Source organism: Parambassis ranga, chromosome 2 (genome assembly GCF_900634625.1).
Source record: "Parambassis ranga chromosome 2, fParRan2.1, whole genome shotgun sequence".
NCBI lineage: Eukaryota > Metazoa > Chordata > Actinopteri > Ambassidae > Parambassis > Parambassis ranga.
Genome location: NC_041023.1, coordinates 9,768,047 through 9,782,972, shown reverse-complemented (window position 1 = coordinate 9,782,972; position 14,926 = coordinate 9,768,047). Strand labels below are relative to the sequence as shown.

General features: G+C 41.9%; 2 protein-coding genes across 4 annotated transcripts in view; one reads left to right on the top strand and one right to left on the bottom strand.

The window, feature by feature from the left end:
- The first annotated feature begins 1,509 nt into the window (after positions 1-1,509).
- On the top strand, positions 1,510-9,769 carry cfap300 (cilia and flagella associated protein 300). The gene is made up of 7 exons (XM_028400011.1): positions 1,510-1,567; positions 8,578-8,659; positions 8,737-8,806; positions 8,895-9,052; positions 9,131-9,303; positions 9,395-9,461; positions 9,638-9,769. Exons 2-7 carry the CDS (start codon positions 8,582-8,584, stop codon positions 9,767-9,769), a joined length of 678 nt encoding a protein of 225 aa, XP_028255812.1. The 5' UTR covers positions 1,510-1,567; positions 8,578-8,581.
- Positions 9,770-10,132: 363 nt separating this feature from the next.
- Positions 10,133-14,926, bottom strand: part of kcnq4 (potassium voltage-gated channel subfamily Q member 4) — a 30,368-nt gene continuing 25,574 nt past the window's right edge. For all 3 annotated transcript variants that reach the window (XM_028399104.1, XM_028399105.1, XM_028399106.1), the window contains exons 12-14: positions 13,247-13,378; positions 13,013-13,151; positions 10,133-12,890 (exon numbers count right to left, since the gene is read on the bottom strand). In XM_028399104.1, the coding sequence (XP_028254905.1) occupies positions 12,687-12,890; positions 13,013-13,151; positions 13,247-13,378 (475 nt within the window). In that variant the 3' untranslated portion in view covers positions 10,133-12,686. The remainder of the gene's footprint in view (positions 12,891-13,012; positions 13,152-13,246; positions 13,379-14,926) is intronic.

Below are 14,926 nucleotides of genomic sequence, written 5' to 3'. Positions count from 1 at the left end.
TCATGTATGGGTGTACATTTGATATGTAGCCTTGACCCTCACTGCAGTGACTCAGGCCTTAGTAAGTCTTCCAGATGTGAAACCCTGACTTTCTAGAGCAGAAGCAGATAAAAGGGAACCAGATTTCAGATCAGCCGGTGCTTCTGTTTGTTAAGTAATTTCCCGAAAATAGACTCAAACTGTGGAGGCCGAAGACACATGGTAACAATAGAGCCTATACATACACAAAGAATCAGCATTGTGTGCACTCTGGGGAAAAGCAATACACACGCACAAAGAAGGAGAGTTAGATGTGCACATTTACGTGAATGTGCTTTAAATGGAGCCTTCATGAAAAAGAGCATTGGAACTGACAGGCGTAGGCCCATTACTGTCTCTCATACACACACACACACACACACACACAGAGTCATCCTGAGGAACAATCCCTCTCTTTTTCCTGAGTGTTGCATCATAATCCTCCCATGATGCCACGCAGCGGGGCTGGGAGTCCCAGCTGCACTGTGTCAGGGTGGAGTGGACATGTATCCATCTCCATCTCTCTGGTGCATTTCCTGTTCCAGTTACATGCGGGACGTGTGCAGCTGATAGTTAAAAAAAAAAAAAACAAAAAGCCATGCTGGAAGCAAACACGTGGCTGCAGCTCAACGAGCTTTCTGGATAATTCTGTGGCAGGTATGTGGAAAAACACCCACAAGTTAATGTTGATGAGAAGCACAGACCTATGGGAGACAATCAGAATGTCGTTGTACTGTTTGTTCTTTTCTGCAGCTGGAGCTGGAGCTGTGGCACTTGACAGTTTTGTTTTCGACAGCAGTGGATGTACTTTAATTTGAGATACATCCAGACACGTTCTGTTTTTTTTTTCTCTCTTAATCTCTTGTTCAGGTCAGTTTCAGGTTCAAATTCCTTCTCATGTTAAAAGGGTCCCTATCCTCTCTTGGGATCTACACTTGCTTTGTACTGCATGTCTGTAAGATAAAGCACCTGTCCACAGTCTGTGTGGCAAGACAAAGACCATAAATATAGGGTGTGCAGAAGTTTTGAAACAGAAGATTTGATGTAAAAATGTTAAAGGTCAATTCTGGAAAATGTATAAAAGTAAAATAGTGTGCTTTAGTCCAAAATGTGCACAGCTTTGCATTCCTTGCCCTATAAGAGCAGGCCACCAGACAAACATCATCACTGAAGCATATCACCATTAGTCTGTCACTTCTGCCACAATCACATCTGTCACCTCAGATTCACAGTTGCAAATGAAACCACTGAGTTGCAGATTGATTATGAAACAGATTCTGAATCATTCAGTCATAACAAGAAGTGACCTGCTAGGAATCTGTCTTTATATCAGCGTAATCAGTTTCAACTTCTGCTCAATAAGGTTCACCAGTCTGGCAGATGCTGAATCAGCTATTATTGCATGGAAAAAGCAAACCTTGTGGAATTTTAGTGATGCTACAGCAAATATGTACAAATCAGAGTTGCAAGACCATCCATCCATCGTCCATCCGACCATCCATCCATCCATCCCCTGAACTCGTGTTGTCCATGGGTGAGAGGCAGCAAGGTAAGAGTAGATTTAATTTGTGCACATATTTAAAACTGAGACCACTCATATGCTGAAGAATGATGAATGATGACCCACAAATGAAAGACATAATAATAATAATATAAGCCCATCCTTGATGTTATCGCTTTAAATTAAGAACCAGAAATGACACAATATAAAGTCAGTGCCTCAGGGCGTGTTTTTGTTGCCACAGGTGCCTTGCAAGCCAGTGAGTGTGGCATGCAGGGACGTGTCGCTTTGATTTTGTATTTTTTTTTGCACACACATACACGTCACTTCTCTATTAGATATGGGTGTGTGCATGGCAGACAAATATTACAGGTTGGTTATAATATGTTAAAGTCACATCTTATGTAATCACAATAAACGCTAAACTGACTCAGTTGGAGGAAACAGGTTCATGTATTTCCAAAGGAGGAAACAGAACATTGGACAGTGGAGGAAACATTAAAGAGCTGGCCAGATCTGTGATGTGTGTGCACATCCACAGGGAAATGAGAGGAAGAATCTCACTTGCACACATACCATTCTCCCTCATCAATGATGTCATTGCTCTAATACAAAAAGACAATTGGAGGACTTAGGTGGTCCTGCATATGCTCTCTCCAACATCTATCCATCCATGCAGGTCCGCAGGGACTGAACCAGGCATGGTGGTCTTCTTAACACTCAATACCTGTCAACTATCCATCCACCCGTGATGGTGCTCATCCCTCCTAATGGAGCATAATACATCCAAGCTCAGACAGTATATTTGTAAACTCATAGCTGTACAAATAGGTAAAGTGAGCAATCGATAATACACAATCTTACAAATACAAACTACATATATGTAAGCCCACTGACCTCTGCTGTTTAGCATCACCTCTGAATGGCCTGCTTAGGAGACAGGAAGTCCTCACCACATCAGCCCTGTCAGTGCCGTGCTGCTGGTAAATATACAAGGGCTTATTAAACGCAAAAATAATTTATTTAAGAAATATTTGTATGACTCATAACAGATTTTACTAGTGGAAGTAGGTTGGCCCTGAGTTTTATTTTATTTGGAGCACAGCGAGTTTAGAGGGCCAGCAGTGAAGCTGGGGAGCAGCAGCATCAGCAGCAGCATCAGCAGCAGCGCTCGCATGTTTTTCATCTGTTTATCCTATCTCACTCCCACACAACTACAACACAACAATCCACTGATCTCCACAGGGAATGCAAACTGAACAAACATCTCATGGTTTGGAACAGTCTCATTTCTGTGTTTATGCTAGTGTATTAATATTCTTTAAAGGCCATGGTAGGTCAATATTAGATGTTTTGTGGTCATTTCGTTGCCACTTCCTCCCTCCTCTCATGTCTCCCACTCTTCTTTCAGTGTTGAGAAAGTTGTTTAAATGGTTTGTACTGAATTACAGGACCTTTGTAGGTCTTGCCTGCTGGAAGCCCATAAATAAGCAGACAAACATGAGCATTTATTGGGGGCAGTGGGCAGAGTACTGTATGCGATTGGTGTCACAGGAGGGAGACTGTCTCTGTCAAAGGCTGCGACAAGCTGGCAAAGACTTGAGGTTGCATTCCTGGAACATCGAGCATCATGTTCCACTGTCCATGGACTGTAACCGTGGCGACATGGGACAGAAACAGAAGTGTCTCGAAGCAGGACGAGGAGAGTGTTCTGTTGTCTCATGAATGTCAAAAGGCCACGAGAGGAGCAAGTTCAGTCATAAACATGGAACACAAAGGATATAAATAAAAAGTGTTGTTCATATGAAATGCACAGTGTAAAATGCTCTTATGTTAAGTGTTTTTGAAAAGAAGCAAAGCAAAGCATCATCTGCTAATTCTTCTCATTTGATCATAGATCAGTCACATATCACCTCTGAGGCTTGAACCAACCTTTGGTGAAACACTGAAGCCCAAAAGTATGTGGACACCCAGATAAATGTGCCCTCAGTGCAGTCTAGCTAACAACACACAGTTAAGAGATGATTTTGTGTGATTTTCTAAATCCACTGATATGTCTGGGAAGTGGAAAAACCCTCACATGTTGTGGTCTACAAAAAAAAGTCTAACAGAAGACAAAACACTGCACCCAAATTATTAGCAGAGCAGTGTGGGAGTTTCTTGGACTGCATAAAAAAAGAGAGTCTGTAGAAAGCTTTTGATACCTGAACAGACAGAGAGAGCAGCTTTTCTGTTTGAATCAAACAAAGTTAAAGCTGAATTTGACTGCAGGCATTTTGTTTGGCAACTTTTGTAATATTCTGAGTTGTACATCATTGTGGATAAGATAATTGTGTAGCGATAATCTGAGAAGCTTCTGGTGTTTGTCATCTGTTTTGCTTTGTTCTTACTAAAATCAAACTGAGGGTGAAATGACAACAGCGCTCTCAGCCACTACATGTAATGATTCTGACTTTTGACCTTCATAACTCTAATCCTGTAAGACCCTCAATACTTCTCTCTTAAGACCAATCTGACAACACCACCTGATATCCAAAAGTAAGTTAACAGTGTTAAGTTAATGAGGCACAGAGCAGCAAGGTGAGACCCAGACACACATTAAAAGGCAGTCACATCACATCAGAGAGAATCTTATCCACCTCCATCCCTCTTGTCTCATCCCTCACTCTGTCTTAGTGCTCCTCCCTTGGCGTGTCCCTGCAAGGCTCCTCGAGGATTCCCAGAATATCTTAGATATACTATCAGAGTGCAAGGATGGGAGTTTAATAAACATGGGGAAATAAAAGAGAGTGCTCAGATGAAGACTTGACAACACAGATGTGTTTGTATGATGTACTTATTTGAGTTTGTGACTTGGAGCAATAAATCCTTTTTACACTGAAAGAACTTTACATGCAGGTTGGATCCAACCAACACTCAGACTCAGCAGTCTAAACAATACAACCCAGGAATATATATAAAAATGAACAAACCTGTGTGACGTCATTGATAGGTTTCCCGACTCTTGCTGTCAACATCTTTGCAGCTCAGCTCGTTGACCTGTAAGAAGCACACCCAAGAAAGTAATCAGTTAATTACCAGTCAAACGTTTGGACACATCCTCTAATTCAATATGTTTTCTTCATCATTTTCTACAATGTAGATTATTACTAAAACATCAAAGGAAGAAACACATAAGGAATTGTAGTCAACAAAGAAGCGTTAAAATAAACCAGAACATGTTTTATATTTTCATGATTAGATCGATCAGGGTAACCACCGTTTGCTTTGATGACAGCTTTGCACACTTCTCATGCACGTTCTCTGATGAGATAGTCACCTGGAAAGGTTTTCCAACATTCCCAGCTGCTTTGCCTTCACTCTGCAGTCCAAATCAACCCAAACCATCTGAGTTAGGTTTAGGTCAGGTCATCTGATGCTGTAGTCCATCACTCTCCTTCTTGGTCAAATAGCCTTTACATAGCCTGGAGGTGTGTTTGGGGTCATTATCCTGTTAAAAACAGAAATAATGGATGGAGGGTGCATTCATTCTTGGAATTTGTGGTATTTTCTGAGCTCATTGACCTGCATGTCTTAAAAAACTGGACTTTAATTTCCCCTTAATTTTTTTTAAATATTATGGATTTGAACAGCAGCTGAATAGGAGTACTCACTGTAGAGAACGGTGTACCAACCTTGATTCTGCACAACACAGCTGACAGTGTCAGGCACATCAAGATAGCCAGAAACCCTAAATAATTTAAACCGCTGTGTTTATCAGAGTGTTTAGGTCTAGTCCCTAAATTCAATGAACCATCACAATGTGCCACACAAACACAGCAGGTGGTAGCAGACTGACTGAGAATGACCAACCCGCCTCATTGTCTGATCCTGACTAGAATAAAAAGACCATGACATCATTAGGAAATGTTTCAGATACTGATTCATCCATTATCAAAATACTCCAGTAGGTTTTTTCCATTGTTCTCCGTGTCTGGGCACAACTCTATTATGCTTCAGCTCGTCTGTTGCAATAGCAAAGGTGCACTGTATCCTGTACGTGTGCAGTCTATAATAAGTTCATACAGTTCATACTCTTCTCTGCATAGTCTGCATCTCAACATTTCCCTTTAACCCTTTATATCTAGAGGAGTAAATGAAAAGACTTTGTGGCTGAATCTGACTGACGGCCAAATAAAAAACAAAGGAAATTGTTGGACCCTGCTCTCCTGAAGGTCTGATGTCCTCCTCCATTGCAGTTTATGAACACCAGTTATTTCAAATCAACTTATTCTGCCATCTACGTACAAGGATATGTAAGACAATAACACTTGACCTCATACAGAGGTTAAGTATGAGTTTATCCGTGTAAAATGCTCATCCTGCAGGCTTCTTTGAGTGGGTATAGTGAACTGAAGCCACACTAAGCCTCTTAATTTTTTTTCTGAGTGACATCTGGGAATTTGAAACACTAAGACCCGTCAGTAATGACTCTGCTGCCACAGGCCTTTTCTACTCAAGAGAGCATTATCCGTAGCTTTATGTCACTGTTGTGCAAAACAGTTACCACACAACACATTCCTCCTGCCAAGGTGCAGGTGAGAATGGATAGCCATCTGCTGAATAAACATTTGTGACTGTCATCCATTAGGCACTGCAGTGGAAAGGAAACGAGATGTGCAGGTGCAGTTATTCACAAAAACATGTTCTGTTCCATTCAATAACCTAAATATTTATGGTTCATTATGAAACTATTGTGTCTGAATGTCATTTTACAAGCACATCACACACAATTTAAAGCAGAGGATTTGGCTAAACAATTGTTATCATATCATCATCCTTGACTGTTTTCTCATTGTATGCTCAAGAAACCTTTCTATAGGCATGCAATACAAAATAAAACTTTGTTTACTTTCTCTCTTGTCAGAGATAAATCAGTGCCACACTGTGTGAAAATATATTAATACTGAGGCTAAAACAATACAGGAATAAGCTCATAATCAGTTAAAAACACAGATATTATGACTTCTAGGGTGCTGTTATGGTTACTATGGCTGTGCATGTTCCTACAGCATACCTTTTATAAACATAAACATGGATAATATGTGGAAATGAACTAATATGCCATCATCACTATTCAACAAAGAGCATTTGGGAAAAAGTCCATATCTGATATTAGACCTGTGATGCCGGCATGGAAAGATATGATCACCAACTGCAATCCATCATCTCAACATTTCTCAGCTGTTACATCTTCTCACACGCCTGCCAAGTCTCATCTCTGATCTTGATAGACCTAATGAGCAGAATCAAGTGCAATTGCTGTGAAGCAATCAGCAGGCACACAGGGTAACTCACTCAGTTATGTCATTTCATACCCAGGCTGTACAGTGTCAAAACATTCATTTGGCACAATTTCCTCTCTTCTAAAACTCCTCAGGATACAATAGCTGCATCTGGGCCCACTTCTGTCCTGTCATAATCTGCACTGAGCTTGTCACTGTCTAGATACAGTGAATTATCCCCAGCTGTCTGTTTTCTTTAAGATTACATGACCTTTGATTGCAGACCTATTTAACAATCTACCAGAATTTAATGACAGGGTAATCATAAATGCAATGTTCTACGACTGACTGAAAGAAACTGAGTGGGGCACCATATTATCATGATGTTGTCTACCAAGAAACATTCTTTCATTTCCAAATGAAAGCTCACTATTAATATACATGTGTATAACTACAGACACAACATTATCCTGATATCACAGTATCGCCATACGAGATATTATATCTCTCCTCTTTGAGGAATATAAGGGTCTGGGGTCCTCGACTGGAATGTGGACCAAAAGGATGCCACATCCATGTCCATCCTGGAATGTTGGGAGTATTTGAGCCAGGATAAGTTTACATATTTGTAGTGATCCATTGGAAGTAGTGCACAGGCTGTGAAAGAGTACACACTTACAAGAGAATGACAAACCAATGAGAAGAACAATATAATATATAAATGAAGGCTGATGCCTCTGCTGCACCAGCTGTTTCTTCCAGATTGGAAATTTTACAATCTGAGCTTTACAGTTGCATTAAACTTAAGATACGCAATCATGTACCAAAAGGGCATTTTAACAAGTCTGAGAGAAGGGAAAGAGAGAAAACTAAGCTGGGCGAGGAGACAGCACAAAGCTACATTTTGTTTTGGCAAAACTATTTAAACCAAGGTTCACTCACTGGCTTTGTTTTTCACTTCTGACTGCATCACAAGGCCTTCACAAGGACTTCATCCAAAACCAATGGGAAAGTTTCTACACGGATGCTAACGTGTTTTAACATATTAGCTAAACTGCTAACTGAATACATTTCTTGCAGGAGTGACAAATAAGAAATAAGGCCTATAAGAGGCAGGTGTTTCATGTGCACTGAGGCTAAAGGGAGACTAAAAAGGAAAAAACAAAACTGATAACAGTGCAACTTACGTCCTGTGAGAGGAGCGTGTTTTAAAGAAGTACAATGTCGCCCTCTGGCGGCTGGGAAGACTAGTTACTTTGGTCAGTGGTAATTCGTCTGGTTGTAAACGGTAAGTTACGGTACAAAATGTGTTTAGGACGCAAATATGAAGCTAACAAAGTATATTATGGAGAAGTTATTTATATTATTATTATTATTACAGGGAAGTTAAACGGTAGTTTATTTATTAGTTTATTTAGATATTTATTATATATTTCAATTTCATACTTCAATTAATTTCTATTGTCTGTAACAAAAAATAATTTCCCCTCGGGTGTAAATAAAGTAATTCTGATTCTAATTCTGATTCGACCAAACTGTGACGTAACAGGCTGTCGTTACCATAGCGACGACTACACGACACAAACCTGAGAGTAAACATGGCCGCAGAGGAGGGATGCGCGTTTGAGCAGAAATTTACTTTTATTCCACTTCCTACCAAGAAGTTTTATTTTCTAGAAGACAAAGACACTTTGGAGCTGTTAATGAAATGGTGATTTGAGAAAAACGTTTGTAGTGTAGTTCCTGGTTGTGTGGTGTTTAACGGCTGTGTGTGTGTGTATGTGTTGGATGCAGGTCCATGCTGGGGAGGATTTCAGCTCAGTGTTACAGTTTTGACCACAGTTTCTACCCTTACAACAGTGAAAAGTTTGCACAGGTAAGAATAAGATTCTTTGTGATTTGTATTTCTCCTCCTCTCATAAAGAGTTTAGTGACGTCTCTGTGTTTATGTAGTGTTTCTTCACAGATCCAGTTGTGGCATCCAGTCTGAGAAGGATGGAGGCCGGAGGCACGGTGCCTCTTGGTATGTCATGTCCTGCAGTCAGAGAGCCTCTCCTCACTGATTGATCTCATCTGCTGTCAGATCTCAGTGGAATGTTTTTATGTTGTAGACAAGCCAGTGGTGTCCGTTCGTGTGGAGGTTGTGCCATGCAGTAAGGTTTCCATGGAGCTGTTTGATCCAATCTACTCATGTGGCATCCTGAGGCCCTCTGGACACGTGGTTAAATGCTTTCATGATGTCTACCCTGACTACGATGAACTCAGACAGGTGACCTGCTCTTTTCTTGTCTGTGTGTCTGATATCTTTTGACGTGGAGTGGGTTCCTGACCTTATTGGTTCCTCCAGATGTTGCAAGACGAGGACTCTGAGCACTTCTGTGTGATTGGGAGAGAGGAGCGAGGAGAGTTTCTCTTCATCCTCTTTAAACACCTGTGTCTTGGCGGTGAGCTCTGTCAGTATGAAGACACTATTGAACCTTACATCAGCACTACAAAGCAAATATACAAAGATCTGATAAGGTGAGCACAGTCTGCCCATAATACACCACAATACATACAAAGTGCTTCCTCTGTATAAATCAGTCACTCTCTAACAATAATCATTTTGCAGTGTGCAGAAGGATGCAGAGACAAAGAGGATCGGCGTTATCTCCACCGTGCTCAAAGTGACTGCCTATGTAAGTACAGCTGCTTCCACTTTAGGAAGAAAACAATGGCGGCTCAGTCATTAGTCTTTTCTAACAGGACATGACAGTAAATGTAACTTCAAAGAAATACTGTGTTTAAACTTCAGGATGTGGTAGTGAAATTACAGATATTTTAAAGTTACATTTGTGATATTTACCTCACGCAGGATGAGTCTGGACGATGTTACCCTGGGACACAAGAGCAGGAACAGACATTTGCCTATTTAATCGTCGACCCATTAAAACGACACGTGACTCTGTTCTATCACTTCTACGGTGTAGGAGACTTAACACTGTGACTGATAAGAACCGAAAAAACCCACATTTTTCACTAAATGTACCAACAAAAATAGCAAATTTTTTCCAGCTTGGGATGAATAAAGTATTTCATATTCTACTCTAAACATCTAAGTTTATCTGCAGTGTAATTTTTTTTGTGTCATGACAAATATGTCAGTAAAATATTTGAAACCTTTTCTCCCAACGTTTCTGAAAGCATCTTACTCAACTGCACTTACATTTAGAGGGGGAAAAAAAGAAGAGACCAAAAGTAACATACAGTCCAAAGAGCTTTATTGAAACAAATAAATTAATAAGTTAGTCAAGTGATCTAATTTTCTCCTCAGCAGATAACACATTTTTGTATCTCTAGAGGTGTGCGTTAGATTAGAAAATAAATCAGCGCCATATTTCTTCAGTAGCCACATCAATCGAAATTGGAAGACTTAGGTTAGCTTCTTGCTTATTGCTTCGATCAGTTTGTGTTTCATTTTAACAGTTCCATCACCTACAGTAAGAGAGCAGTCAAAGAGTAATGAGCTGGAATGTCAAATGGCAGCAAGTCAAGTGAAAGACTGATGGTAGGACATCATGAACGAGAAGAAGAAGAAGAAGAAGTGAAAAAGAGAACGTGCAGATTTGAGTCATGCATAGCATTCAGTCAGTTAGACAATCATTTACTGTTTCTCATACTCAAGATCCTAGACTAGCGCCCCCTAGTGGCCTCAGAGGTAGTTGTGTGGAAGCCATTCTGATCTATGTGACATGCTTATGAAAGGACACATGCCTGTCGAGTTTCCTGTGACAACACGAATGTCTGCGCCTCCAGATCTGACGAGTGTGGACGTCGATGCAAAGAGGATACACTGAATGTAGAGTAATATTCTCAGAAAATAATGCAGCACACTCAACAACAATTTGTGTGGTGTTTCATAGACAGTCCTATAAAACACTTAAAGGTTCATGTTTAGGTTTGACAGCGAGGACGTAGAAGGCACAGGTCTTTTCCTTTCACGTCTTGACTCAAGACGTCTTAACTTTTTTTTCTTTTTACTTCTAATACTGGGGCCACCACAAAACAACAACATGCAATACAGTGAAGCTCAACATTCCTGGTGACAATGAAGTAACAGTACTGCTCAGACTAAAAACATCTCTAATAAACAGGCATCTCTTCTAGAATCTAATTCAAAGAATGGAGCCACCTACAGCGTCTCTCTATGAAATTGCAAAACTTGTATGGTGCCAACAGCGAGCGTTGAAGTGCCATTTTATTCCTCATGGCAGCAGCAGACCTTAAACAGATCTAAAAATAAGGATCAAGAGAGCAACAAAGTACATTCACTGTTTAAAAATCTGAGCCTGAACGGGAGAGTGGAGCACCTGAGTCAACTGTCTTGACTGGACCAAATAAAGGAGGGGACAAGAAATGTTTCCACTGGCCAAATACAGTATGGTGGATGATGCAGTTTTTGTTTTGTTGTTTTTTTTTTTTTAGTTCGAAGCTGGCAGCAATTACAAAAATATACACAAGCGCTCTGCTAGTGTGTCAACGTGATCAGCTGTGTGTGGTTACAATGATTTAACTCTACAAAAACAATGCTACATTTCTACATTAACTTAAATCCTATATTCACTGTAACAACCTAAATCATTTAAAAAACTGTTATCGGTTATATAAAGTCAAGTTCATGGACAAAATGACAGTAAAATCAAAACATGACAAAAACATGTGTTGTATTTATCAAGTGCCAAAGTATTTAAGTAAAGGAATTTCTTTCATTATTAGGTGTATGCTGTGTACTCTCCAGTTTTGTCCATCAGTGTTTAGTGAGCAGGAGGGACATGAGAAAAGACAGAAGAGAGCAAAGTTCACTGGCACAGACAGTCAGTAACAGCTTGAAGCTGGAACTCATTCACTCACTGTGACAGGACAACCCTTGTGTAAGAAGATGACTGACTGCCAGAACCAGCTGAAGGATGGTAAACCTGACCTGAGGCTGGGCTGTGTGTGATGACGAGCGGTGCAGAACGTCTGTGTCTAACATTCTGACTGAGGATCTGAGGTTTTATCTTACAGGGAGCATGCATGTCAGGAGAGTGGGCTGCAAGGCAGAGGTTGTCAGCCACTGCACCTCAGAGAGATCGCAGAGGAAGGACCTGCTAGAGAACATCTTATGAAATCCTAAATAGGTAACATTCCTCTTTTGAAACGTGTTTTTCTTTTTCTTTTTTTTGCAAGTGGGCTTGTTGGAGATCAAACTTCTAAGGGGAGGGGATGGAGATGAAAACAAACTCTGTCCAGTGCAACACTCCGTCCTTGATCTGTTTGCATGATTGGGTGATTAAAGCAGGGTTTACTCCCTTGTGTGGAAGAGACAGTGTACTGTAGAAATTTGGTGCTTTGCCTGTCAGCTGAGTGTGCCCCTCCTGGTCCAAGGGAGTGCTTTACTTCTGTGTCAGTGGTGACTGGATGAACGACCGGCTTGACAGTGAATCAAAAAAACCCAGTTATTTGATTTAAAGGGAAAAGCAACTTCAAAAATCACCCTCAATGCACATTCTAATCACCTACAGTAGGGATAGTCATGTAGCATGAGGTGAGTGAGTCAGAATGGGTCAGTAGTCAAGTAATAGTACATGTGTCCTTTCTTGATTTCCATCCTCATCCAGTGGGTTAAGAGGCGTGTGCAGTGAGCAGCTTTGGCTGAGGCTCCTTGTTAGGTGGAGCCACCCGGTGGCCTCTGTCTGTATCAACTCTGGAAACATTCACTGGAAGGAAATGAGGGCTGAGGACACAGTTTTAAAAATGGAGTGGGACAGATCATTGCAGAGGAAGATGAAAAATGACAGTGTGGGCTGCTCAGAGTGAGGACTCAGCCTTAGGAAGACGTACAGTAAAGGGTTTGTGACTGTGTTCCAACACTCAGCTCACTGTCATTCCAGGTTGCCGCTCTCAGACTGGGAGATGTTGAGTGTGTTGGCGGACGGGAAGAGGTCTCTTTGGTCCGTGGGGCTGTGGTAGTCAGATGTCAGGTCAGGGTCCAGCAGGGAGGACAGGGTGAAGTGGGACGAGCCTTTCTTCAGGCACTGGGAGTAGAAGTTGAGCAGGGCATCCAGCTTGTTCTCTATGGACTGTACCTGAACACACACACACAGACTGGAATGTGTCTGGCTTCTCTGAGATGATTTCTCTCCCTTCTCTACAGCAGAATTTCTTGTCTCCAGAAACATTGCGCTTGTTGTATTTTTGCCTCTGTTACCTGTTTCTCCACCTTGACGACACGTCCCATCATGCTCAGTTCATCCAGTTGGTCCAGTTCTGGTGGCGTCTTCTCTCCCTTTTCAGAGCGCGCCTTCTTATCGGGCTGAACAGGTCCTCGTCCAATTATCTGGTCCACCCTTTCACACAAAAAAAGAACACAAGTGCAATGTGTTCACAAACATTTGATACCATATATCTCAGTGGCAGTGCTGATTATGTGCGGGAAACCCACCTCATCTGCAGACTCTTGATGCGGCCCAGCATATCCAGGTGTCCAGCTGAATACTGCTCTATGACATCTTTCACATCATATGGACGTAGTGTCTCTTTAAACTTCCTCTTGGCTACGAGGAACTTCAAGATCCTACACGTACACAGACGCACAAACGGACCACAATAACTGTTATCGCTGCTGTGGGCACCTTTAAAGAGCTTCACACTCAAATGATGCAGCACACCCTAAGAATAACAAGATTAATTAAAGTCAGCATGACCTTATCATTCACAAACAGCCCCATAAAGAGCGCAGTCACAAACCTGCTAAACCATGTGGATATATTGTGATGATGGAATGTCTCCCTGAGACATTTTCTTATCAGTATTTGCTGTTTCAGCAATTAGCACATTTCTGCAGATAAGAATGGGTAACACACACACACACACACACCTCTATCCCTTGCTCCTTTGTCAGTGTTGGAGTCACTAGTGGACCACAGCTGCTCCTGCTCCCCAGTGCACATAGCTCATCATCACCACCCACACCCCTGTGTGGAGGAGTCACACCGAGGAATGTTGACCCAGCACAACTGTACCCGGCGAGGACATCACTGACAGCATCCTCTGCCAGAGTTGTTCTGGGTGGACGTCATACAGGAGGAAGCAGAGGGTGTGCGGGAGATAATGGAAGGGAGTGGAGGAAAGTTTGAAGGAGTGTGTGTGTGTGTGTGTTTTTTTTTGGCGTTCTGTGTTGTGTGGGTCGTTCATTTCTCCTCTCATCACTTACACGATTGTCAGCTCAGAGATGCTGGCTCCACAAAAGGGCCGGAAACGTAAGCAAAGCAGAACAGATACAAACACTCAGGCTGTCATCTCAGCCTGTGATAGAACGTCCTACAGTCAGGTCATGCCAGGAGTGACGGAGGCGTGAGAATAAGGGAGGGACGGGAAGGGATGAAGAAATCATATCTCTCACCACCAGGCGACTAAATCCACTATAATCAGCTGAATGTCAGAAACGCTCAGCTGTTCCAGGAAAATGTCACACATACATCTGTGAGCACAAATGCAATGGAGTATATCAACACACACACACACTCATTCAGGTCATCACACCTGCACCCCACTGCACGAGCAGTGAAATCTGAACTTATGAGAGGGGTCATTTTCTGAAATAACCTTTGTTGAGTTCTGCGGTGCTTGCATTTACAGTAACCACATACAGTTTGTGTAGTGACCGGTGCTGCAATGAAGGAGGAGAAGGTGCAAGTGAAGGAGAGGAGCAGCGAGTGGAGGAGGAGGAGGAGGAGGAGGAGGAGAAGCGGTGGTCTACAGCTGGTGCCGTAGCAGCCGTCAGCGCTCTCCTCCCCCTCACACAGCACTCTGTTTCTTGATGACTTCTGCGTTCAGGGTATTTTTTGCAAACGGTCTTTTCTTATTTTGCAGGTAGATGCAGATTTTTTTGCCAGGGTGGGTCTCAGGTGTGGGTAAAAGAAAAGGTTGAAACAGAAGAGGCGGAAAGGTGGAGGCGGCTTTAGATTGGGATCCTCCGAGGGTTTCTTCAAAATGCTGACTCTCTTTCCTGGTCAAAGAAATGGCTCTCACAACACACAGTCAAGTTTGAGTGGGGTCTTGTCTTTTCCCACCCTTCAGAACACTTCCAGTCACTGACAGTCTTACTGCACAGTTGGCACAC

Bases quoted from the DNA above. Each gene is read 5' to 3' on its own strand.
- cfap300 (XM_028400011.1), top strand. From the start codon at position 8,582: ATGCTGGGGAGGATTTCAGCTCAGTGTTACAGTTTTGACCACAGTTTC. The intron at 8,807-8,894 runs GTATGTCATGTC...TTTATGTTGTAG, and splicing joins CGGAGGCACGGTGCCTCTTG to ACAAGCCAGTGGTGTCCGTT. The intron at 9,462-9,637 runs GTAAGTACAGCT...TACCTCACGCAG, and splicing joins TGCTCAAAGTGACTGCCTAT to GATGAGTCTGGACGATGTTA.